Source organism: Halichoeres trimaculatus, unplaced genomic scaffold (genome assembly GCF_033239565.1).
Source record: "Halichoeres trimaculatus isolate MK-OKI-2021-1 unplaced genomic scaffold, fHalTri1.1 fHalTri1_scaffold_12, whole genome shotgun sequence".
NCBI lineage: Eukaryota > Metazoa > Chordata > Actinopteri > Labriformes > Labridae > Halichoeres > Halichoeres trimaculatus.
The window spans coordinates 16,669,280-16,696,830 of NW_027437190.1; the positions used below are offsets into that span (position 1 = coordinate 16,669,280).

Below are 27,551 nucleotides of genomic sequence, written 5' to 3' on the forward strand. Positions count from 1 at the left end.
ATGTCATGTTTTGTCATGTTGTGTTTTAAGACCAAGAGTGATTGTCAGTGTCTGTTGCGCCACCTTGTGGTGCTGTTTGTTTTTCTTTTTATGTATCATTTTTATGGAAGCCCATTTCCACCACCAAAACAGGAAAGCTGAAAAAAAAGAAAAAAAAGAAAAAAGAAAAGGCATTCTTTCTTATAATGAGATGGTATCTTATAGTAATGAGATACTATCTAATAATAATCAAATACTTTGTCATTATTGGAGATACTTTCTCACAATTATGACTCAGAAATTCCATATAATAAGACATAATCTTATAATTATGACTCACCAAATCATCTATTTATTTTTTTATCATATCTAAAATGTATTTATCTATTTATAACTTTTTCTGAAATGGGTTTCCATATATTTCCCTTTGATCACTGACCTAAAAGATTTGGTCTTTATATCACATTAACAACAAACTCTGTGTTTCTGCTATCGTGGGACAACTTGGTTCAGTTTCTGTCAAGATAATTTTGTGCTCAACTTACAGGTTGCTCGTTTGACTCCTGTATTATCAAAGTCAGTTTTATGTGCTGAGGTTTCTTCAGTAGGGTCTTTCAGCTCTAACACACTTTGGTTGAGATGTTTACTACCAAACAGATGAGGTCTCAGGTGAAGTTTATCATAAAAAAGCTGATATGTGACAAGCCAGCAGCATGGAGGAGAGTAATAGGGGAGAGTACAAAAGCAAATACTCAGAATGGTATCAATGTTTAACTTTAGGTGAAGCCCTTTGACAGACCTAAGACTTGATGAAGATAGATAATGATACACAATTTTGATACTGGGCTCCAGTCTCACCCTCCTCCTCACCTGTGCTGTAAAGTCACCCAATGTTTTTTCCTCTACCTTTAGCAGCCTCTTCATTCCTGCATTGTTAGATAACATAAATAGCATGCATGAAAATTGCATCATTTTAGAAAGCTTACTGTACATTGCTGTAAAATCCCTTTCCCCCCAGTGGTTAAACACCTACCTGTGCAGCTTTAAAAGCAGACAATCACTGTCTGGGTTATTTGTTGTTGTGAATGCCACCTTACAGAGAGACTTCCTGCAGCAAACACTGTGCCACATTAGTGCCATGGCTCATTTCTCTTTGACATCTCATGCATATAGTGTTATCAACTACAGTTAATTGTGTAAACGTGGAAGCACAAAATCACCAACTCACACATTGAGCCAACACAAGCAGTATCATGATGGTGCTGGAGCTGAATTTCCAGTCGCCTGAGAGTTAGCTTGTTTTTCTGGGGGGTGAATATAAAAGAAAACTCATCAAATATCAGATAAAAAGTGCTGAGAGACTAAAGCCAGTTAATATGGGCAGAGACATTATAGAGCAATTCTTTCTTAACTTAACAGAAGAAAATGAATGTGCCTTTGTACATTTTATACTACCAAACAACTGTAGATACTGAATATACTGTTGCAAGTAATCACATAACCACTTTATGATCAGAAAATGCAAAGTCTGCTTCAATTAATCCATAAACTTGGATTCCCTTTTTGAAGTCACATCATGCCTTATGATACCACATTTTTCTTGAAGAAAATCATGTTTTTTAAACAGCATTAGAGCTATTATTAAAAATTTCACTTCTCTTTTTATTTTCTAGCTGAATCTTTTGCAATAACAGAATTTGATAATGCTGCAGCATTGTATAAAGACAAATTAGAAATTCTAGTAGTTTTACTTCATTTGACACTCTCTTCCCTGTGACTCAATATTTTCTAACTAATGCCAAATTAAGTGCTTAAAACCATTTACTTTTCTTTGGCACTTTAACTCATAACGGTACAAAAATACTAAAATTTACATTCACTGTCACCAGGTTGGGAACCTTGTTTGTCTCTCTGTTGTGAGTTGTCATGAAATGAACAGAAAACATCATTAGTTTAACCGCGTCCAAGGTGGACATTTCCTGCAAGACTGCGCCGAGGGCTGAAACGCCGATATAGCGCAAACATTACCACGTGACCTCTCATCTCATGTGACTTTCCCACAGTTGGTCATGTGACTTTGCCCGTACAAATTCACCTTCCTGTCGGTCTGTTCCACAGTCAGTGGTTTCTGCAGATACTGGTCCACGCTCCGCTGAAGAACTTGAGGACTTGTGTCTGGTTTAAGGCTCAGCTTCTTCTCCTGTCGCAGTAGAGACCACGGCGGACATGAGGTGAGTCACGGACAGGTGATGTCCCCTCTTTTCTACAGTTTGGCACGTGCACTGATAGTGGTCGCGGTGTTTTGAAACCTGAATGACTTGCTGAATTTGAGACCCACACAGTGCTGTAGCCTGATATAGTTTTTGTAAAAATTGAGCAGGCAAGCTCTGGCTCTCCTGTTTCTGTGGGCCTGTCTGGACTCGGTGCTCTCACGGGGCTGCTCGTCGTTCTTCTGCCGAAAGTCTCACCCTGTCAGCAGCCTGAATGGAGTCGACCCCGGGTCTCCTTTGTTTGTCACACCCTACCTGGAGAAGGGTGCCATAGATGAAGGTATGGTTGCATTCACTTTTGTAAAACTGTTTTTATAGAGTAACTGCTGAACCAACAGCTTGTGTTGTTGTTACAGCCAGAAAACTGAGCATGGTGGGGGACCTGCCAGGTGCAAACGTGAAGAGTTATGCAGGATACTTCACTGTCAACAAAAAGTACAACAGCAACCTCTTCTTCTGGTTCATCCCTGCGCTGAAGGTAGGAGCAGGCTTTTCTTTTCCTAGTGACATAACTACGTCAATGACGCAGCATAACAAGAAGGAGAAAAACATGAGGAGCTAAGGAGACTGCCCAGTGCTTGTTAGTTTACAGCTCAACGTGATGTGTGCCTGCTCCCTCAGTCAATTTATGATAAGAAACTGCACCGAGAGTGTTTGGTCAGCTGCAGTTAAGAAATTACATCTATGATGGTGAACTTTGTTATGTGTAAAACTTCTTTTCAGTCATTCGCTCAGATATGGTGGAGGATTTCCTGAGCTATTTTGAGAAAACCTTTTACTGTTTAACTAAGAATCAGTAACCATATCTCATCTGGTTTTTACAGTTTGCTTTGCAATAAGATACTTTGTCATCTTGTAAATAGATTTATGTCACCTGACTCAAAACGTGTCATACCCCCAGCTGTTCAATACATGAAATTTTTAGCATTTATTTACTTTTGCTGTTTGTAAATAATCACCACCATGCTATTTTCAAAACCAGTACACCTGCGCCATCACTGGCCAATCAGTGAGGAGAAGAAATGTGAATGATGCACTGACCCCCTCTGCTCTCTGTTTGGGTACTAAACAAGATGCAATTTATCATATTATTACTGTCTTCCAGTTTATTCTAATAACTTAGCAATTTTGAGGTAATTTGTTTGAATTAATATTTTATTATTCTTAAAAAAGGCAGATGTATTGTGCTAGTTGACAGGGATGAGCCAGCTGGATGGTTCTGTTTCCTATGGTAGTGTCAGATGACCAATGATAAAAATTTGTTCTCCACCTGTTAAAACAACAACAACCACAAAGAAGAATGTTGTGATAACACTTTGTTTTTTCCCCTCCAGTTTCATGATGATGATCATATTTGTAGAGGTGTGCCCATCACACTTTTAGTACTGGTAGGGTAATAATCTCTGTTGTCAGAGCTGTGATTTCCCGAGGTTTAGCTGACCAAACAAGAGATCTGATCCTGATAAGTTATTTAAGACCTTTTTATACTGAATTTTTGGATAATATTTCAAATATGTTTTCTGATAAACCACAGACTCAGAAAAGTGCTGAGTCTGTAATTTATTTCAAAACAGGAAGTCATTTATAAATTTTTATACCATTATACACAGGAGTCGTCACGTCTGATTGTTGTTTGAAGAGTGCCTGATTCACTGTCATTCTTTTCATCCACTTTTTCTCAACCTTTTTTGAAATCAATTCAAATAACACTCCTCAACTTATCGTTGTATTAAAGCTTCTAATATCCTTAAATATAAACCTGAAAATACAAGTTAGTCACTAAAGCAAACAGACTCTTCTTTTAAGTCCAACAGACCTGTCTCAGTGTAACACTGAGCACATGTTGCTCACTTGTCACCTGTTCAACAACATGAGATTGTCAAAGTTTGTTTTATTGGATTATTTTTATGTCTCTGTCAATAACCTACGTTAACCATTAGGGGGTGCCGTTGTCATGTCTGTGTTTTCTGTCTCTTGGCTGACAGGCAAACCAAGATAAAGCTCCTGTCCTGCTCTGGCTGCAAGGTGGCCCTGGTGGCACCTCCTTGTTTGGTCTGTTTGTGGAACATGGACCATATGTGGTGTTTAAGAACTTGACTGGTAAGAAGGGATTTGCTGCTGCAGCAGAAATCTCAAACTTTTCTTACATCTGTGCTGATAATCTGCCTGTTTTTGTCTTTGCAGTTGGTTTGAGGGATTATGCCTGGACTTCTAGATACTCAGTTCTGTATATCGACAATCCAGTATGTGTTGCCACCTTTTCCTGAGACATAGAAATCTCTGAACCTCTCTCACATTATTTAAATTTCCATATTAATAAGTGAGTTTTTGGAGTCTTTTAGGAGTAGTGTTTGATTTTTCTTTCAGGTTGGAACAGGTTACAGCTTCACCGATGATGACAGGGGTTTTGCTCAGAACCAGGATGATGTTGGCAGGGATCTGTACAGGTAAAACACCAACCGCTCATACCTGTCACTAAGGTGTTTTTTTAACGTCATTAACTTTGAATATTATTGTGTTTTCTTTTTGAAGTGCCTTGACACAGTTTTTCCAGCTCTTCCCTGAATATCAGTCCAATGAATTTTATGCAACGGGTGAAGTACGATTTTTTTTTTTAACTTTGAAAATTTATTTTTAAACTCATGTTAAATATCATTCCTACCCATGTAACCCTCCTCTGTCCTGATTCAGTCATATGCAGGGAAGTATGTTCCTGCCATTACGTACTACATCCACAAACACAACCCCACTGCCAAAGTGAAAATCAACCTTGTTGGGATGGCGATTGGGGACGGGCTCTGCGATCCAGAACTGGTGCGTGTCAGACAAAGTATTTCAGGTGACATCATTACAAAGGAGATCAGAAAAATGTTTAAAGTTTCTCCTGTTTCAGATGCTGGGTGGTTATGGTGAGTTCCTGTACCAAACAGGAATGATAGATGAACTCCAAAGGCAGTATGTCAACCAGCAGACAGACTTGGGGGTTAAACTGATCCAGCAGCAGAAATGGGTTCAGGCTTTTGAGGTACCGTATCTGGCTGTCAAGAAATAAACATGAAACAGTTTGTCTAAATCAGGGGTCTGCAACCTTCACTAATCATCTCACCGGGATTCATGTCATTCCAGAGCCACAAAGTCCACTTTATCTTCCCCAAAAGCCAAAGGTGTATAAAATTTTAAAAATAGTTAAAATATGTTGAATAATCATCCAAACAAGATTTGTTTTTAATTTATGAAGCTGTAGAACTACAAACAGAAGACTTCAGTTTGATAACATGGCCTTTATTGATCATGTTGCTTTACTCAAGATTTTTAATTGGCTGCTAATTTCTTGCCATCAAGGTAGATTACGCTGGCATGTTGGCAGTTAAATGAATCCATCCACATGAATCAAAATCTGTTTTTCTTCCTGGTTTGTCTTTTTGTTAGTTTAGTTATGTTACCAGGGGCGTCAAACTTGAGGTTAGCCACAACTACTGGCCACTGCCAAAGAGTCAAGATGCATGAGACATCAGGGAATGAGTGAACCCACATTATTAGTTGTTTAAAGACTAAATCTTTAGAGAAAACAAGTATAAAAACTAGATCAAAAACATGATAATACAGAGGTGGAGCTTGTTTGAAGTGTTTTATTGTTTGATTTCAGGTATTTGATAGCTTGCTGAATGGTGATGTGGAACCATACCCCTCCTTCTTCCAAAACGCCACAGGCTGCACCAACTACTTCAACTACCTGTCATGTCAGGTACCTACCAACACTGCTCAAACTCAAAGCTGCCGTCTCTAATTCATAGAGCAAATATTTCAAGTTTGCCCTTTTTTTATTCAGAAAACAGCGCATTCATGTGTATCATGTTTTATTTTTTATTATTTATTTTTTTTTGCCTGCAGGAGCCTGAAGACCAGGAGTACTTCTCCCAGTTTGTGACTCTCCCAGCTGTACGACGTGCTATCCATGTGGGGAATCTGACCTTCCACGATGGCTCGGAGGTGGAGAAGCACCTCCTCCAGGATGTCATGAAGAGCATCAAACCATGGCTTGGGGTGCTGATGGATAACTACAGGGTGAGCATGTTGATATACACTAATTTTTGTCACACCAGCCAGTTTCATCCAGTCCTGCAGGGGAAAGCAGGTAACTGTATCTTGATAATGTTCAAAGAAGAAGCCCCTCCATCCCCATTGTTTGGCTCTGTTTCTCATGTATTCAGGTGTTAATCTACAGCGGTCAGCTGGACGTGATCGTAGCAGCTCCACTGACTGAGAGGTTTCTGCCTACTGTTAACTGGACGGGAGCTGCTGAGTACAAAACAGCCCCTCGCTTCCACTGGAAGGTGCAGCCCAGTGACACAGAGGTGGCTGGTTACGTACGACAAGTGGGGGAGTTTTACCAGGTGAGTCTATATCAGTAACACTCAAAACACAAGGAACTACAGCTTTATGTGTGAACGCCTGATGAACACTGTGTCTTCTTGTCACTCAGGTGATCATCCGTGGAGGGGGACACATTCTGCCTTATGACCAGCCTGTGAGATCCTTTGATATGATCGACAGGTTCCTCTCTACGCGGGGCTGGGTGTGAGATGTTTTGATGTAGACACCTTGGAGGATGCTGAGGGTGACTGACTGCTGATTTGGAAGACTGATTGTCTCAGGCACAGGAATCAGCACCTTGATAAATCTGAACAAATCTTTGGAGCTGATGTTTTTTCCTCGTAAAGGCTGCTTGGTTAAGCACCGAACATCTGATGCACTGCTTAGGAAAAAAAACAATGCTCTTTGTTTGAATCCAGACATCTCAACTCACATTCTCTTTTTTCTAAGATGATTGTAAAAGAGCTCTATTATAAAAAACATTCAGGTTAATTTTGTTTGGATCCTGAGAGGAAAGCAGAGTTTATATTTCATTTGCTTGAAGATCATGTGTAAAAGAGAGAACCTTTAATCCAGAGCTGTAATGTCTATAAATAAAAACTTTTCTTTTTATAATTTTTTGTCTCTTTATTATCAGACATTGTTCTTTTTTTCCTCCATTGTTAAAAAAACTGCTTTTGCGGCATGTTACCCGTGTAACAGCACCTGTTGCTAACCACTTTTATCTCTCAAATGAATAGTTGTAACTTAGTTAACAAAATGTCCACCAGAGGTCACCGTCGAGCAAAGAAACGTGGACTGGAACACTTTTCCCAACAATATATAAGGTATAATGATGAGAATGCTGTGGTCATGGGACTATTATCAATCATTAAATAACTTGAGTACTCAGATATCTAGTTCCTAAAAATATGTTTTTTATCAAGTGAGTGTGACAGGAAAAAGGGGAGGAGTCACTGCATGTTGCATTTGCACACACTCCTTGTAAATTTCATCCCTCTTGCTGCTGCTGAGGCTATAAATTGCATTCTGTGTTGAGATAACTTTGACAGCATGCTGCAACGATGTTTGTGTTCTGAAGTTGACTGTCATGTAATCTCATGAGACAGCCATCACCATGTCTAGACAAAATAAATAGTAAATGAGTATTCTAAACCTTTAAAGCATCTTACTTTTTAATGAGCAGTTATATTTCAAGCACAGTGATCCAGAAATGCTGTCGATCAGTCGGCTTTTTCTTCAAATATTCACTTCATGTCCCCTTGTTTATGTTTGCACCACGTTTATCTCATGCTCAGATTTCTCTGGATTACATCCAGCTGTCACATCCAATTCAATCAGTGAGTTGTACGTTACAGAACAAGTGCTTTATTTTCATACCGTAATGTAACTGCAGTGATACTTTAACATCTGTACAAATGCAAAACTGAACAAAATAAAGGAAATGTCGTTGAAGACACAAAAAATGTACAAAGTTATGCAGGCAAACATGGATTCATCAGTTCATTACATATAAACAATGTGTGTAAGCGCTGAAATGAGCCTCAACATACAACAGAAGGCAACAAGTGCTATGCAAACATTATTTACAAACATGTACCACACATTGACTCCCTTCAAAAAGAAAGGTGGTTGCATTACATGTACAGAGTTACAGAAAATGAATGACATTATGTACAATATTTATAGTATTTAGATTTAAAATAACACAGATATAACATCATTAATGTGTGGGAGCTTTTCTCTTCACATGAATCCACACAGACACACTCACTCTGCCCTTCCACCTGTTTCTGTTGTTGGGATCTGCGATAAAAAACAGTCTTTGTCTGAACCTGGATCCACAATCAGAAGAGAATTTCTCTTACTCTTAAAAAGTGACATCCTCCATATGATTCCAGTTAAAATCTGAGGTCCTTACTATGTTTTCACATGCAGGAGGTTAAGTTGGAATGCTTTTACAATCTTTAAAATGAAGTAAGATGAGGCTAGCTTCAGGTCTGAAGGTTGGAACAACAAAGCCCTTTTTGAGAGAATCTTCATCTCCACGTATCAACACACACTGTATAAACTGCACACACAGACTCTGAGGTTTAGAAATGATGCAAACAGTGCGAAAGGCTCCAATGCAACTTATTAGGAAGAAACAGAATTTTAAAATCACGTGTAAATGTCTGTCTCCAAAGAACTTGTTTTCTTTTAAGGAATGGTTTGAGCAATAACTCAGAAGCTCAATAGACACCAGATTAATACCAGGCACAGTTTCTTATCCAGGAAGCCAAACACAGTTCAGGATTCTCGCTGGTGTTTTTTAAAAGGGGGATCACTGAGAATTACTCGGACTTTAATATGGCTATTCTTCCCTCTGGCATGGCAGAGGACAAAGTGCATAGACAGCTCTGCGACCACTCCACCGGTGAGTGGAGTGAATCTCATCCATCTGACTGTAAAAACACAGTGCTTCGTGGTCATCATGCCACTGAGTCATGAATCAACATTCCTGGTCACGGGAGAAAAGAGAGTAAGGAGTTTTGGTTAAGGCAAGAAAGAAGGAAGTTTAAAAAAAGCAAAGGAGATTGAAAAGAAGTAGAAGAGGTGAAGCTATTGTTGCTATCAGTGTGTTCATCACTGATCTGAACTGCAGAGGAGGCCTGAGAGAGAGGAAGGAAGAGACATTGATGCAGAGGTCAAAGGCCAAGTAGAAAATGGGTGTTTTTCTCCCCGCTCAGCTAGTTTTATCCTTACATTCAGCAGAAGTCCAAGACAAAGCTAGTAACAGAGAACAGTCATCAATAATACACTGAGAATGAAGCGTTTTGATTGGTCAAGCAGAAAAAAAGGTGTTTTTCTGTCTCTAGAAAGCCAACAGAAGATTTAAGAAAAGATTCAGGCACATTGTGACATTATTTGGAAAGCGCACACATAAACTAACCACTCCTCTTCAGAATCTCTTTGAAAGGTTTTAAAGAAAAGAAATCATCCATACAGTTTTCAAACTTTAGTTTTTGTCTTCATACAACTGCTAAACTTTGTTCTGCAGAGTGAAGAAGACAAAAAAGCATCAAATAGTATAAAGAATTCACATGTGCACACACAGGTTTTCAGACACACATATTTGAAGGATACAGTCAACTGAGATTTGAATCCAAAGTATTGATCCAGATACACAAACACACAAAAAGAGGCCTTAATAATTAAAGCTTGAGTTGGTCCTGGAGCGTAGGAGTGTGTTTCAACCCCCTGAGCTGCCTCACTATTATCACAGTGTACACTCATCATCTCATGTCCTCTGGACCAGAGCGGCTTGGCCATGCTGATCATGACGTGGACACACGGCAGAGATGATCAACACTCTGATGTATTGAAGACAATCAATACTGGGATGTATTGCTCCCATTTGATCATGTTTTCACTCTCAGAGAATAACGCAGACACGGGAAAAGTTAACAGTCATCATAAGGGAAGTAAAGGATCGTAACACCTTCTTGCATAATTCTGTCTTCGAGACATCATGGCGACACTTTGACCTGGTTTTAGAAAACGAATGAAAGGCATTAACATCTGCTCACTTATCAAAGTCTGTAGCACACATTCAGAAACTGTCCACTTGTGATAATCAGGGAATGGTTTGACTCAGTCCATCCATCGAGCGATGTAGGGTCTGCTTAAAGAGATGACAGTCCAAGAGCTATGACTCTTCCTCTTGTTCTATTTTGTACCAACAAACAACAGAAAAAGTCATGTAAATGCTGCATGAGATTAGCAAAACTCCCATTTTAGCTAGGAGCACAAACAAAAAAGAGGCAAAAAAACCATAGAACAATTATGCGTTAATAGGGTTGGTCTATAAAAATACATAAAGTAGCTACTGAATAAAGAGCAGCCGCAGTGGCCTTTGAGGTTTTTCTTGATGAAGGGGGGCAGGGTGGGTTATTTAGGGCTACAGCTCAGGGTTACAGTTTCTCCAGTCCCTAGTGGATGGGGTTGATGTCTGTGCGGTGGTTAGCCTGCCCGTGCACGCTGCTGCCCCCTACTGTCGTGGTGGAGGTGGTGATGGTGTTGTGCTGAATGACCTGCTGCTGGGAACATGCTGGAGCTGGACTGGCTGCTGGACTGCTCTCTGGACCTGAGGGGACAGCAGAGACAGTAATGAGAATGGACGTCAAGTGTGTGTGTGTGTGTGTGTGTGTGTGTGTGTGTAAGTACAATAACAATATTTTGGTTGGTGGTGACATGAATTATGTCAAAGAAAGACAGATCAGTCTCATTTCTTGTTGGTTGTTTTTATTTTCAGATATTAAAATAAAAAAAAATCTATTCTTTGACTTGGTAAAGTCACATATTGTCACCTTTCACCTAAAAAATAAGCCTTTAAGGACAACAGAAAAGTGAAATTGTGAATCACTGAATTCCGTAAACACTCAGGATGATGGTTAGACACATTGAAGGTGACATCCGTACACAAACTCGACTCATCGATGAAGCTCTCGCCCTGCCCAGTCTGGGAGTCGGCTCTCCTCTGCATAAAAGAACCATTCAGCCAAGAGGGAAGTGAGCCTTATTTTCCTGTGCTGAACCCACACAGGGAGGTGCCTGATCCTAATTACGTGGAAATGTCACTTGTATCCGTATCAAAAGGGCGGGGCTCTGATGTCATGAGCGGCAAAGCTGAAGGCACCGTGAAGTAATCAGTGAGAGTCTCGGGCATCCGTATGAGGTCTGATGCCAGCCTGTGACGCCTTTACCCACGTCAAGTCTCAGCCGCTTCTTAGCGCAGAGCTGCTCTCGGACGGAAAAACAGGCCTCATACAAGATGCGGACTACCAACTCCAAGTCCAAATCGGCAGCACCAGAGAGTGCAACAGCCTCGTGTGAAAAGAAGGGTCCTGCAGTAAGCGTGGGAGCGGGATACCAGCACACAGGAGCACAGAGTCTTGGCAGTCGGCAGTCTTTGAAAAGTCTTTGGCCTTTTTAGAGCTTAATCCTTTTTCTTGGGCAAGACAATAAATGAGTACTTTCACAGTTGTTCTGTCTGCACTTAAAGGCTAAGAAACGCAGAAGATGTGTGTCTGTGTGATGTGTGTGTGTGTGATGTGTGCATCAGTGTTGGAGCTACTCACTGAGGTAACCCTGGGACTCTTTCTGCATAGTGGTGATGGGACAGTCCTTGTGTGTGAGGAGAAGCTGCTTGAGTTGGGTCACCTCGTTTTTAAGCATCGTCACTTCGTTCTGAAATAGAGAGAAAACCACAGCAAGGTATAATATTAACATTTAGCATCAGTTATAAATCAAACGTTCTAATAAAAAAAATCACAGCTGTTTTTCTTATGACCTTTAGGTCTTTATGTTGATGATATTTCCTCAAATCAAGATTATTTTTCCTGTGACTGTAACAGGTTTTGGGATGTGAACTTTGAAGGATGAGGGCCTCCAAAAGCTTGGAGGGGTCTTTTTAAATGATGCATTATGGGAAATATGGGATTTTTTTTCCTCACATCCAAACTTCTTAAATATTGAGGTGGAAATATTGATGCCATTGTTGAGTAACTTGGTTGTTATTGAGGTACTGAGTCGAATGTCTCATGATTGGCAGTTAAAATGATCAATGTTTTTGAACTTTAGAGGCTTCCCAGTGGATTCACGTCATACCTGAAGCTGCATGTTGGTCTGAGTGAGCTCCTCTGCTTTCTTCTCTAACGACATCACCCAAACTTTCCTCTTCTGTCTGCATCTTGTTGCTGCTGCTCTGTTCCGCTCCAGGAACTTCCGCCTACGTTCATCTGGATCCTCGTCCACTACTCGCCTGCGCCGCCCACCACTGGGAGGCGGAGACTGCATCGTCTGCGTGGGCTGCATCTGCTGGGTTGCCGGTGACATCTGAAAGACAGCAGGTGAGTTACAGCATCACTGATCTCGCCGATGAGGGTCTGCAGCTGCCCTGACACACCTGTAAGTCAGCCCGTCACCTGCCCGCTGCCACCACGACTCCCCTCAAAGTAAGCATCTATACGTACGAACCTCCAGCAGCTTTTTCCACGTCTGGCAAATTCCCCAAAAACAACATCTGGTTGTGCCACGTGCCCCGTGAGCTGGGCCATGGGCGTCAGCAGCGACACAGAGAGTGAGTGAGTGGACTGATTCACCAGCCTGCCCACCTTGTTAAAGAGGTGTGAGGAGGCAGTTTTCCACCGCCCATTTCCACTCAGACTAACACCACCAGACACAGTCAAAAGACTCACTTCAATAACTGTACATGCTCTGACAGATCTTGACATATTCTTGGCTAGGTCGGGTGTTTTCAGTCTTCAGATCATTACTATTTTTATGAGAACCATGGAAAATACAAGCTGCTTTAATGGCCGCCATGCATACATTGAGTGTTGTTTTAATGCCTTGAAGACACATCTGGAACATAGTCCACTTCATTTCTTGATGTTCTTCCACCAAAACGCCTGGTACTGCATAGAACGCCAGACAATGCAAGGACAAAGTGTCTCACATCACGTTACTTTCACATTTTTGCTGAAATTAAACCAAATATATTCATAGCGAAGATGTTCCAGGACTTTTAGCCAGGGCTGTCTCTTCATCATCAGTATTTATAAAACTCTTCTGTACATTGTGACCACACAATGACAGTTTGGCAGTGAAGGATGTTGTGAAGCATATTTTTTTAAAGGACAGTGCAGAGATTCTTTTATAAATGGCCACTTTATGGCCTCCTTGTGACCCTTTCCCTTCATGGCAGACGTCCAACACTGACCTGAAGCTGACCAGCCTCAAAGGGAAAAATTACCTTTGAGATGGCTGCCAGGAAACTACTTGGCATTATAGCAGCAGCAGAGGGGGTGAAATGTCTTTGTCCGTTGACTGACTGTGAATTTGAAGCATCATTTCAGCTTTACTTCTGCACTAAACCACTAATAGCTGTCTTGAAAACCGCTCGCAGAGCTCCTAAAATGATGCCCTGTTTTAGTCCTGGTACCTTTACAGTCAAGCTTTTGAGAGGTTTTAATGTGCAGTGTGGTTAATGTGTTATTGAACCTGTGGCTCTGCCTGTGAGCCATCTAAAAGCTTCACTTCTGCTGGGAATATTTCCTGCTTACATGTGAGGAAGAGTGCATCGGCGGGTGCGGTGAGGTCTGGTGTGGGTGCCCAGGATGGAGGTGGGGATTGTGGGAGTTGTGATGGGGGTTGTGTCCCTGCGGGTGATGGTGTCCGCCCTGGCCGTGCGCCTGGCTGTGGTGGTGATGGCCGCCGTGGTGCTGGTACGCGTGGGGAGGGGCTTGCAGGTGCTGGTGCGGGTGCGAGTGCATGTGATGGTGGGCCCCTTGCTCCTGCCGCGACGTCATCATCTCCATCATGTGGCCCATGGAGTTCATGTTCCCGTTGGCGAGGGAGCCCGGGTGGTGTGAAAGTGCAGCCTTCAGCCTCTGAGAAACAAACAAAAAAGACGTGTTGTTGAATTATTCTCTGTGGATTTTTCGAAGGAAAGTTGCACATGCTTTCATCTGTTCGTAAGCTGGTTATCAACAGTTACAGAGTGCCTCATGTGCTGACTCGTGGATGATGAATGGCTCAATAAATCCAGATGTCAGAAGAACAAATCAAAGCCACTTAGCCTGTCCTCTGTCTCTCCTTCAGTCTTGTCATTCCCCTGCTTTACCTTCCTTGATTGCTATCCCAGCAGTCCCTCCTCTTCATACTCCTAATAGCCTCTCTCTGCTTCATGCATATGTGTGTGTGCGTGTGTGAGCCTCAGACTGCTCCTTTGCTGGAGGTTTGTTGCTTTAGCCGTGCGGTCTACCTAGCCATGACTGAGCCGGTGTCTGTGCACAACCTCGGAGGGAGACCAGAGAGGGGCTCTCTTAAGGTGCGCTTGTTTTCCTCGTGTTTACTGAATGCACCTCTCCTCAAGAGAGTGTTTTTCTTGGCATGGCTTAAAGACAACCACAGGACCTGAAAAAATCCAAACCCAAATATACAAGTGCCAAAACATGTCCTCAGGGCTTCACCTGTTGTACACAAACCCAGACAAAACAAAAAATCATGTCTGAGCCTTTTCATGAATCATTAACTTTAAACCGCTTTATGAATAACAGCTTGAGAGAGTGTTGAGTCTGCTGAGCTTTGATTCAAATACCACCTTTAGCAAAGTGCTAATGCAAAAATACTTAAATAAACCAAAATAATACTGACACAGTGTTTGATCCTCTCTCCGATTCATCAGCTTGTGACTTTGAGCAAAAAGTGAGCGACAGAACTGAAAGCAAAAAGCATTCATTTCAAGACTCCTGTTATGAATTCTTCAAAGTTTTCTCTTCTCTTCCCAGTGCTCTCTTTCCTCCCTCTGCTCCCTTCCCCCTTCTCCCAGCTGCTGTCAGCGAGTCCATGCAGCATCCAGGGCTCCATATCCTTTAACAACCTTCACATTCATGATTCCCATAGGGAATGGCATCCAGCTGGTCTGGATCACTGCGCTACATTGTGACCAGAGCAGAACACCAGCACTTGGCTCCTCTCTCACACTGTATATGAGTGGAAAGCTTTTTTACCAGCAGGGAGGGGGCCTCTGCTTAATAAACCATCTTTGTCAAAAAAGATTTTACCCTTCTGGTTTGTGTTATGCTTACAAATTAGGAAGGTACATGATTTACAAATAGTCTTTCCATACACAGAGTGCAGATGAAACCAGCACAGAGAAATTATGACCTTGCCAAGCCTGTTTAGGCTGAGTGTAGTTTCTGCTTGTCAGACACAGGATGCCTGACATAGTGAAACTGCAACACATTTCTACACTCATATGATTTGACTTTTGACTGCTGACCCTCATTACAAACGCTTCGTTACACTTTTTCTCTTAGTGTTCGCCCCCTCCCCTTTGCTCTGCTTACCGCTCTCCCCACATCCTCAGCAGAATTGGCAGAGGCCACAGGTTTCATCTTTGTGACCAGTGCAGCAAGAGTTAAAATACCAGAGTCTACACTAACACACAAAGAGTCCTGCAGCTGTCCACAGCATCAAAGTCTTACTGAGACTCACAGTGAAAGGCTTTAAATATGAAATATTACTATCAACAATAGACATTACAGTTCATATTTTCCTTTCTAGAGTGTGTTTATCTGATCATGTGATAAACAAAGAAGGACAAACAGATAGCTCACATGCTCCTAAAACAAAACATGTATTTAAACTAGCTTACAGATATCAATCATAGTCACCAGTGCAGACAAGGACGTCTTCCATGTATCGCAGGATGAACTCTGTGGCTGACAGCCCTGACTAAACACCTTCCCTTCAGCCTTCAGCCTGTCACTCAGCACCTCGGAGGTGAGACCCACCTCTCTTGTAAAAGAGGAAACCAATCAGGGTTTGACAATCTCCTGCCACTAAGCTGCAGAGTCGGCAATCACCTGAATGGACAGGAGCCAGAGGAATCTTCTGGCTGCCTGTCTATCACTGAGCTGTGTTTTTAAGGCCTTGTAAAGACGTCTATGTGCAGGTTAAGATGCTCTTCTGGGGCTGCCTGAGCTGCTGCCAAGCAGGCGCCAGGGGAGAAGGACAGAGAGGGTAAAAGGGGGACACTAAAAGACACAGAGAGAGAGAGAGGGAGACCAACCAGGGGTGGGGGGAGATTAGATGGCTTCTTGTGTCTCCTCCCCACACACCATCAGCTCAAGACAGCGAGCACTCATTTATCAGTGTCTCTGAGAGCTTTCCAGCTGGCGGTGCAGTGCTATCTGTTTATTAATTGAATTAGCCGGCATCCGAAGAGGCCCAGGAGTGTCAGAGTACAGAGGGAGGTCAAAGAGATGAGGGGCCAATTCAAGAGCGCTGGTGGTGTGGATTGTAAACAGGACAGAGAAAAGAAGGAGAAAAGGACTGTGGACGATCAGAGGACTTTAACCACACAAACAGTGAAGATCACGACAGGTTCAAACAGCGTTCATGAAATACAGGTTTAAATGTAAAAACAGTTGTAACCAAAAATCTGCATAAACCCAATCAAAGGGATGACTTTCAAGAAATATAAGAAATACTGAAGAAAAGACATCAGACAAATCCAATCAACAGCAGAGGCAAAACAAAAATCCACAGACCAAAGTGTTTCAAAATGAAACTTCTTACCGTAGCACAGACTTATTCCTGAAACTATCTCTGAACCACTGCCTGCTACTTCTCCATCTGCAGCTGACTCTCCATCTCAGTTAAACCCTGCTCAGCCAAATCTTAAGTCTTTGTATTCAGAACCACAGTGACGCAACTATGGGACGTTAGCAGAGCGATGATGAGCAGGCTGTGATTCTTAAACACCTTCATCAGCTCCCTAATGACTCTTTAACACATGGTTGTATTTCCCCAGACCGTGCTAAGCACAAGAACTTAACCACCACGTGCACTTTCCTCTAATGACACACACACATACATATAGATTTCTACTGCAGCAACATGGCCGCTGTAGAAAACAGTCATTAAATCAGTGCAGGTGTTAGCCTGTGGTTGTAGATAGCACACAGTCTGTCCAAGCACTGTCTGCTCAGCTGTTGTTAGGGAGAAGAGAAAGAGCAGACATGTTGAGAGGATGATTGGTACATAACAACATGAATAAGTGACAGCTTTTATCAGGATTAATCTATAAACAACATGCTATAGTTATGTAATCATGTGCATTTGACGCTACATTTCCTGAATTCCATAGTGTACTTTAAAGTAGTAAACCTATTGATTTCCCATTGTTAAAACACCTCCCCTGATTCAGCCATCTTTGGCCCCGAGGCGAGCTATCTTCTCTCAGACCTTTTGCCTTCTGACCTCTCCCCTCCCACCCCTTTCTTTTAAGCTTCTCATTTATGTGGTTCCAGGGATACTGGGTGATCACCCATTAATGATATTTATTAATGGCTACTTCCTCCTGACACAAGCAGGGGGTCTGAGTGATGTCCCTGTGAGTGCTCTGGGCACATCCTGAAAACACACTCAGGTTTCGCTTCACCAGATGACTTCATATCTATTAACCCTGGGAGGAGGAAGCAGGAGCACGGAGCAGGTACAAAGGGAGAAAGACCACACCCGCCTCAGGATGGGTAAATCAAACCTGTTGAGGTCAGGGTGAGCACTTTTATTCCTCTTAAAAGTAGAGCAGTGTGCTATCAGGAGACCTGTAGCCCTGTGGCGCCTTGCTGCAGGTTAGACAGATTAAAACAGTCTGTGGAGTCAGAGTTTAAGTGCGAGAAGATCACAATTCTAAAAGGAAACCTTCAGCTTCACACTAAAAGAGGACAGTGAAACATCAAGGCTTCTGACAGCTTTATAGCTATATATATATATATATATATATATATATATATATATATATATATATATATATATATATATATATATATATATATATATATATATATAATAGAGCCCGACCAATTAAATGGTTGGGAAGATTAATCGGGCCGATTATGCCCATCACCGATTAATCGACATAGGCCAAAATGTAGCCGATTGCAAAAATTTTTGCTCCACGGAGATTCTGTCACTCCTGTGTGTCTGTGTGTTGGGCTGCACGAGTGCCCGCCCCCTCCGTTCACCATTATGTAATGTAAGACTATAATACAGCGTTTTAACATTGTGTTAGTTGCTTTTTTGTGAGATAAACAGAGATAAATGCTACAGTTAATTCACACGTCCACCATTATCTAATGTAAGACCATAATATGGCGTTTTAACGTCCTGTAAGTTTCTCATTGTGTGTTTACATTTTTAATTCTTTTGTTCTTGTTTATCATTGGTTTACACTACAGTTCTTATGTTAACAGTTTTATAATTAAAGTTCCTTGTCTTAATTAAATAGTGTTCTGTCTCTGTCTTGAATCATATGGGTATTATAATGATTTTTGATTATATATAGTATATATCCTGTGTGTATCAATGAATTTATTATATATATTAGCTGATATATCAGATATCGGCTTTTTTTTGCCCCCAGTATCGGTATCGGCATCAGCCCCAAAAATCCCATATCGGTCGGGCTCTAATATATATATATATATATATATATATATATATATATATATATATATACATATATATATATATATATATCATATTATCATAATTACTTCTAGTTGACATTAAAGTTTTTTCCTTCTTGGTTATTTTGGTGTTTATTTTGATAAGTCAGATAGAATACTCAAAGGAGGGAGTTGACGTTAAATCTTAAACCGTTCAGTAAATAGATTTAATCTCTGTGATGTCACTGATTTGTTTATAAGGCAGAGTTTTCAGTTCTGTGGTCAGCACGAATATTAACACGACCTAAACTAAGGTTGACGTCGCAAAAGGCAAAGAGATGGAGTGAAGGTAGACCTTTAGCCTTCTTGCTTCCAGCTACAATGTGCCATCTGTCAGTCAAGTCAGCTGAGCCTTAAAAGACACAAAACTTGAAAGTTTAATATTTTTTTTAAACTAGTCATCTCTAACTCTCCAAAAATGCTGCACTAAATAATTGATAAGATCCAGAATTGATCTATGGCTAAGTCCTCCCTTCAAATGTGATCTCAGAGCTAATCACAATGTGTATAGCTATTCCCATACACATTCCTTGCCTGTACACCCATTGAAATGCATTGCATAAAGTCAGCTTTTGTTCAGTTTTATCATGTTTTCTGAGATTTCGAGTTCAAAAATGTTCAAACGGTGTTCATGGGGTGGAATTCTGACACAAGGATTTTCTGAGAGGCTGGGTGGCGGTGTATTTTTTTATCCTTTCCTGAGCCAGATCTCTACTGGGAAAAGTGTCTTCTTTGGATAAAGTTGTGCAGTTGAACACAACATCAACATGATGCAAATAAAACTAACAAGGGTGTCTACATCTGATCTAAGGCAAGTCAACATCAAATTTGAAGCAAAATATTGTCATTCTGCTGGGAAGATATGCAAAGTTTTCTTTAACATCTCTCATGTAGCTAGCTAGCTAGCTAAAGTTAGCCTAAGGTCAGGTCCTTGCTGTGTTTTTGAGGCATTAGTGACAAAGACTAAAACAAGCTGTTACACCTTTCTCTCTGCCACAAAAATGACCATTTGAAAACTGATGGGGAATCCTTGGCATTTGCAGCCAGCCTCAAGTGGACACTGGAGAAACTGCATAGGCTAACATTTATGTTTCATATTGAGCGCTGGTCCCTTTTAGAATAAAGCAATAAAAAATATATATAATATTTTACAGTTGTGACTTTCCTGGCTGTGTTTCTTGTGGTTGTAGGCCTCCTCGCTCACACTCTAAACCCAGTATGGGCTCACCATCTTTAGTTGAAAGCAGGAGTTTGGCTCTGCTGTGTTGCCAAGCACTCAGAGGATCTAATTCCATCCTCCCCATGTACACCACCACCACCACCACTACCCACCAGTGCCTGTCTGCAAAACCCACTCTCTGTGCCCTAAAACTCCACACCCCCATTAGTCCAATTTTATTAGATTTCCCTCTCGCCCAGAGAGGCTGTAACACCCCCTCTCTTTCTCTGGCTCTCTCTCTCACACACACCTCTTCCCTGTTCCTCCACCCCCTCGCCCTCTGCTTGCCAAGAGCTGGGGACTGTTAAACTGATTTCCTCAGGGAACGGCGAGGCAGACAGTCTGATGGGAGCTCTGGGCTCTCATGTCGCCCCCTCTCCCGTCTCTCTTGAGTTCTGGGCCAAGCAGATCAGAGTCGGGCTGAACAGAGCCTCCCTGTGGTTCTAGGCGCAGACATAAGATGCATATAGGCTGTCTGTGCTGCCAGGACCAGACACTTTGGTGGTGCTTTGGAGGGATCGTAGTGGCGTGGGCGCAGTGAGACACACACCCACTGAGGAGCGTGCTCCAAAAGCATGCGCTCATACACTTGGCAGCTTCTCTACCCTGTCAAGTTAATGGATGGCCCTCTGACTCCGTCTGTATATCCCCACTGTTCCCTCCATTGTAAAGCCTCACTCTGGTGTAGCCTACATGGTTATCACTACACAAACCGCTGCCACTATCTCAAACACAGACAATACCTCGGAGTGAGAGCCAGACAGATCATGAATACAATAATTAACCCGTGCAGATGTCTTAATTTGTGGATTTAAAAGCAGCAGGCAATTCATGTCACACCTTGTTAATTAAGGAAACTGAAACATGCTGCTTCTAATCAAATGAAGCTCAGAGGATGTTTGTTTTATTTGGTCTGATATTACACCCTTGACTTCAATGTTGATCACTTATGAGTCAAATATACTGCTGTCTCTTCATGTGTTGAATGTTTTTATTCAGAACTTTTTCATTGGTAAAACAGACTAACATTTCTTAAGTAACTCACTAAAATGTTTTTTTGTGGTTTATTCCTGAACACTTTAAAATGACAGAAACGAAACTGTTAACTATTCTGGTTTGAAAGTTCATTAAATGACCCAGCTAACGAACATCAGCTCCACTCTATCAAACTAAAAATCTCTGAGTCGACAAACTTTTCCATCCACCCCTCCGGTGGTCGAGTGGTTATTTTAGTGACCAAAGAGTATCCCTGTCACTGCTGAGACTCCAGGGGGGCTCATGGTGGCTGGACCAGTCCAGTCTGGCCCGTGTGGTGATGGCAGCTGGTTTACCCAAGCTTGGCTGGACTGGAGCCCCGTCCATTGACGGGCCCTGAACCATGACCAAATGGCCTTCACATACACGTCCAATCAGCACAGCTAAAACAACATGCAGTCATCCAAAGACAAACAGATGCGACACCCTGCGCCACGACTGTTACCCTCATCTATAGACCCACACACACATAGTCACACCAAACAGAAATGCACACGCACAGACACACATGTACATTTGACCACACTAACAGACGTCAGTCTACCAGCACATTCCTTGAAGAGGCTGCTTTGATCTTTCAGCTGTTTGAGTTAATTAACCTTGTATTGACATCGAAATGACAGAATCAAGTGAGACAAGCTGCAAAGGTTTTATTTATTCCAACCAATTAGTGAAATGCAAATTTCAAGTAACACCTCATGGGTGTAATTTTCACACCCTTTTGATTGTTGATTGAACTAAACTAAAAGTCAGATGTTTTCATCATGAGGATAACAATTTATTATGTTGCTGCTATGTTGTAATTAAAGCTTATAGTTATGAAGAACATCATTCCAAGAATGCATATATATATATATATATATATATATATATATATATATATATATATATATATATATATATATATATATATATATATATATATATATATATATATAACTTTATGCAATCAGGACAGGAGGATTTTTATTCATGCAGAATTACACCGACTGTAACATTAAACAAAACTTTTAATACCACCACCTCATTTTATGAAACTGAGTGACATTAAATTTATGTAAGAAAAAAAATCCTCTGCATCAAACGGTGTCATAAGACTTCATATGAATCACAAAGAAAGCCATCTTAACTCCAGTATGACTTGCTACTACAAAAATGAGGTAGGTTCACCATGTTCAGTCAACGTTAAAGATCAGTCAAGTGTTGACTTTGCTAAAAAAACCAATAATGTCTGAACTAACATCATGTTTGAACCAAAGTTATAATAGTTAACTAAAACGAAACTAAAAAGAAAAACTAAAATTTAAACTACATTGCAGTTAACTCAAAATAATAAAAACTAGAAAAGAAAACAAAAACAATAAGTAAACTAAAACTGTATCTTGTGTTCACAAAACTAACTGAAACTAACCAAAATTAAAGACAAAATGTCCTTAGTTATAGTTTTTGACAATATTAATAGCCTTTGGGATTTAAATTGATCCGACACATTTTCCCAACCAATTTTACGACAGTTTTCGGCAGTTGTCAGCGCTGTAGGGCACCATCACAGCGACATACTGGGATGTGCTTGTTTACTGCACCGACTGGCTGTGCGCTGTGCTGCGACAAAACGTGGAGGAGCAATGAATCAGAGCATCTGTAATACTTTAATTTCATGTGAGTCTGACTTTATTGTTACAGAGTCCTAGTTTCTAATTATTAAAGCTCATATTATATTGTTTTATACAATTTATGTTTTTATTATTTTTATTTAATTCATGTTAACATTATTTTATATAATTTATGTTTATATTTTTATATTAAGTTTATATTATTTTCATGTGTTTAAGGCAACAGCCAACATTTCGGTATCAGCATTGACTGAGCAGTGAGCACTATGTTGAACTGGAAAATAAACAGTATTACAAAATATTTACTCTGACCTTTTTGAATCCTGCACCTGGTTATTAAGGTATGAAAAAACTAAAACTAAACTAAAACTAACAAAAATTAAGCCTTGTTGAAAAAATCAAAACTAACTAAAAACTAGAATGCCTGCTCTAAAACTAATTTAAACTAAACTGTAATGGAAAAAAAATGTCAAAACTAACTAAAACTAAACTATAATGACAAATCCAAAACTATTTTAACCTTGGTTTGAACTCTATGTGATAAAAAGTATGAACAAAGCCTGTCAAACAGAACATCTTGTTACACAGTGTGTTCATTTACTTTCTGTTATTGTGTACTTTATGTCTTTGTGGTTCATACAAATCAAACACTTCTGCATTACAGAGGAAAGACTGAGAGGAGGGCCCCTCTGTGGTCTTTTTCCAACACTGATGAACTGGCAGACACATATTGACCCTGCAGCTCATAACTCCTCCTGAAATGACTCGTCTCCACAGAGACAAAGAGGAACCTCGTATGGTTATCATCTGTGAATCTGACTTTACATCCAAAACTCTGACACATGCTGACATTTCAGGCAACGCTGCATCTTAACGTGTCATGACTTGTGCGCCGCGTCCTTGTGTGACTGCTGTACATCGCACATCCTCATATTTGCTTATAACCAGCTGCATGTGATGTATATACATAGCAGATCTGTATCAAATACTATGTGCAAACTCTAACTTCATGGTTTGTTTTGAAGTCCACAGATGTGTTTTGACTCCAGGGACAGTGATTACTGGAGAGTTTGCCAATGCACTGAAAGTGAGCAATCATGAGTAGCATACACAGTCCATATGCACATATTCTAAAGCTGCATTGAAGCAGCCCGCAGATTCAGCTGTGCTCTTAGCTCACCGTCCGTCCCCAATGACATCATACCCTGACAATGCCACCATTCATACAGATGTTGCTTACAAAACCTGCAGTTAGACTCCTATTGTGTGCGCTGCTCCTCCTCATAACAAGGGGTTTAGACAGAGGTGCTCCTCTACTACTCTTCAGGCAAATGAATGGGACACGTAATGTGTTGCCATGTAAGCTAATGGTTTAAACTGCTTACAAATGACTTCATACTGAAGTAATCGCTCCATCAATCACCATGCAGCAGATTTAAAAACTGACACATCCATGGCTGCTTTACAAGTTTTCTTTTCTTTGAATTACTGAACAGAAAATGTAACTTTCTTTTTTCTCTTTTTATGACTGTATGGGGCAAAACTTGATCTCAAAGCCTCATAATTGCCATGCCTTTTGCATTCCTCTAACTACACTAAAACATAAGAGCAGTAAGGGTTGAGTAAATGAAATGTGAAAAAACTGCAGAAACACTTTGATTATTGGTCCTCCTGTGTCTTATGAAATGTTTCTTTAAGAGGCGCTCTGTTTTTTTCCCTCCTCAAGTAAAAAGGAGTACATTTAGAGCATGCCAGGAATTATGTCATCCACCCATCTAGTGCCAGCTCCACAGCCAAGAGAGCTGCAGCGAAGGAACATATAGTATTGTTTACCTCATAAAAGACTCAGCACCTAGCCTGATGCTTAGTGACACTTTTATTGTCCTTAGTAACAATGTAAACAATAGATTATTGGAAGATAATAAATAGCACATTTTCATACACCGGCCCCTCTGTCTGAAATTAGCAAGAGAGCAGGATGTGAAGGGAGCATGGAGCTGATTTAAAAGGGATGCAAAAACAATGCAGAACCCCGCTTCTTTAAAAAACCTCTCGCTGACATGAGCTGGATCATGCCGTAAAGCTGGCGCTGGAAGACGATGTTTGGAATCCACTTGATAAGGGCTTGTTTGGACCTGTCACTACTGTTACAGATGAGGAATGATAGGGAATGTCTTTCATCATGCAAACAAAGGTATCAACCCATCCAAGCAGGAGAGGAAGTTACTCTGACAGGGTATTTGTACTTTATTTCTTACTCAAATGAATCCATAGTTACACTTTTGCAAATGATTTACTAAAAGCGCATGGCATTTAAAAATAAACTCTTTCAATCATCATTTTAACCCACCATAAGTCTTGAGCAATGCCTCTTTCTGGAGACGCCCTCCTCTCTGTCTGCCCTGCTTTTTGTTATTGTGCTGTGTCCTGGACGTTTCTGGGTGTTAACCTTTGTGCAGTGGATGTGCAGCTCCCAGCCAATAACAAAGAGCAGGCTGTGAGGAGGGGACTCTTAAAGCTAAGAGGTCAGGTGCAAGATCATAACCACCCATCCAAGGGGGATCTGGTTGTTGATTTGGGGAGACTTGGGTCCAGCGTTAAACATTATATTTTTGAGTTTTTGCTTCTGTGACAGAGTGAAAACAAAAGCCACATCAAAGCTCACAATACGTATTTTGGCCATGGAGCAGAAGGATGAGACCACATATGCAGCTGGAGCAAAGGTGAAGCTGTGTGTCAGCTTTGTGTGGCAAAGACGTTCAATCGCTGTGACCGGGTCTGGCTCAGCAGTTCATTCAAAGTACAAAACTGGAATAAATTTAGATTGGAATGGTTATGGGTTAATGTGAGTATTGTTTTAACTTTGCATTTTGTTGAGTTGCATGCAAGGTTGTAATAGTTAACTAAGACGAAACTAAAAACGAAAACTAAAATTTAAAATACATTGCAGTTAACTCAAACTAATAAAATCTAGAAAAGAAAACAAAAACGATAAGTAAACTAAAATTGTATCTTGTGTTCACAAAACTAACTGAAACTAACTAAAATGATAGACAAAATTCCTTCAGTTATGTTTTTTGACAATATTAATAGCCTTTAGGTTTTAAATTGATCCGACACATTTTCCCAACCAACTTTACGACAGTTTTCGGCAGTTGTCAGTGCCGCACAGCACCATCATAGCAGCGAATAGGGACGAGCTTGTTTACTGCACTGACTGGCTGTGGGCTGTGCTGCGACGAAATGTGGAGGAGCTAAGATATCTATAACCTTTTACGTCAACTGCTGGCTTTTTATAGCAATACTGCTGTATGTTTTCTGCCTTTGTGCAGTTTGTTTTGTAGGAAGTGGCGGCTAATCTAAACTCTGTGGTTGAAACTCTTATTTATAGTCATTTTGTTTCTCTGTGCTGTTTTAAAGGACCCCCTCACCAACCCTGAGTTAAAGAACATTTTACGCTCTGCAGTCTTCTACATGAGTGTTTTTTTCATTCTTGTATAAAGTAAATGTATATCTGTGTTTAGTACATGAGTAAACATCTCATTTATTTACTTCTGTGTTTTTTCAGTGTCCAGCTTTCTGAATGTGTTTCAGAGTCTGTGTAACTCGCATGAAGAAGATGACACAGAGCTGGAGCAGTCTGTGTGTTTTTGATTGTGTCTGAGTGTGAGTGTGTGACTGTTCGCGAGGCCCTGTGGAGAACTAGCTCTGAGTGTTGATGTAATGCTTTGGCCGGCGTGCTGTGGAACTTGGCCTCCTCTCTGCACCGTTTCCTCTACGCTGTGAGGGTCAACTATCCCACAACCTCCAGCACACAACACGCACCATTTTATTCCCCAGACCACAACAGAGAAGAACGCAACCACACCCGGCACCACGAGCACCCAGTCCTTCACAAGAAGAAAAACACTTGAACCCAAACTAATAAAACACTCCAATCCCAGCACAAAGCCACCCAGACAACACGCTGAAAGCAATAAGGGAAAAAAACACAGGCCAGTAACTGCACCATCGGGCTTTGCTGCAGCACTTAAACGATGGCACTTAGGGAGAAAATCAGAGATAGAGGAGAACAAAGATGGGCGCTGATGCAGATACAGTCTCTGGCCCATAGAGCACAAACAGAGAGGTTAGAGCAAGATATGAGTCCCCAAGGGGCCACAGCAGTCCTTCGGCTCATTAACTATTTACACCAGAGACAGGCCGCCCTGCTGCTCTGGCCCACCACAAAATCAATTAGCCTTCATTAGCCCCGTCTCTGAGCATGCTTTCTCTAGCAGGGGAGGGTTAACCCTGCGAGAGAGGCCTCCAGTTACCCCACAGTATCAAACAATCACACACATATGGGCACACATGCAGGGGAGCAAAGGAAAGCAGGCCAAGCAGAAGTCCTTTCATGCCACTCACAAAGAATTCCTCTGATTTCTAAACGGTTTGCTGTTTGGAGTCTCAGATTGTCAATACCATCTCTCGCCTTTCAACTCCCCTGCTCACTCTGCCTGTCTATCTGTTTCCTTCATGTCTATCAAAGTCCCACTCAATCCCCTCCTCTGCGCTCACAATGTAAACGCTGAGCAGAAAGAGCGCGTTCAGGTCCGTGCCTCGGGGGTGTGGGGTTACAGTGCGGAGATTTCCCATTGGCGGAAAGTCAACATGGTCGGGGTAATGCGATTAGAGCTGGATTGAGAACGTCGCAGGGGACACATGGGCCTGATCATGGCCCAGTTACCCGATAGCGCGGCCGTATTTATCGACTTGGCTTGGGCGCGGATATTAGAGACATTAGAGACGATGTCTATGCTTATGAAACCCTCACTGGAGATCGCACTCTGATAACACAATTAGTCTCTCACTTTTTGTCCATAATCATGGAATTCCATCAGTTGCGTTCAGACATCAGGGATCAGAATCTCAAATGCTCCACATTTGGTTGCCATGCCTTGTGTCCAAATGGCCAACTAACCAGAAAGTTGCTGAGCAGAGGGGCAGTTTAGAGAGT

General features: G+C 41.3%; 2 protein-coding genes across 4 annotated transcripts in view; one reads left to right on the forward strand and one right to left on the reverse strand.

The window, feature by feature from the left end:
* Window positions 1-2,044: 2,044 nt before the first annotated feature.
* On the forward strand, window positions 2,045-7,238 carry cpvl (carboxypeptidase vitellogenic like). Its single transcript, XM_074683600.1, has 13 exons — window positions 2,045-2,210; window positions 2,360-2,529; window positions 2,606-2,727; window positions 4,235-4,349; window positions 4,434-4,492; window positions 4,617-4,696; window positions 4,782-4,848; window positions 4,941-5,063; window positions 5,143-5,274; window positions 5,896-5,994; window positions 6,141-6,314; window positions 6,461-6,643; window positions 6,733-7,238. Exons 1-13 carry the CDS (start codon window positions 2,206-2,208, stop codon window positions 6,829-6,831), a joined length of 1,428 nt encoding a protein of 475 aa, XP_074539701.1. The 5' UTR covers window positions 2,045-2,205; the 3' UTR covers window positions 6,832-7,238.
* Window positions 7,239-7,887: 649 nt separating this feature from the next.
* The window catches only part of creb5b (cAMP responsive element binding protein 5b), a 50,572-nt gene continuing 30,908 nt past the window's right edge, over window positions 7,888-27,551 (reverse strand). For all 3 annotated transcript variants that reach the window (XM_074682713.1, XM_074682711.1, XM_074682712.1), the window contains exons 8-11: window positions 13,730-14,056; window positions 12,273-12,500; window positions 11,744-11,852; window positions 7,888-10,749 (exon numbers count right to left, since the gene is read on the reverse strand). In XM_074682713.1, coding sequence (XP_074538814.1) covers window positions 10,595-10,749; window positions 11,744-11,852; window positions 12,273-12,500; window positions 13,730-14,056 — 819 coding nt within the window. In that variant the 3' untranslated portion in view covers window positions 7,888-10,594. The remainder of the gene's footprint in view (window positions 10,750-11,743; window positions 11,853-12,272; window positions 12,501-13,729; window positions 14,057-27,551) is intronic.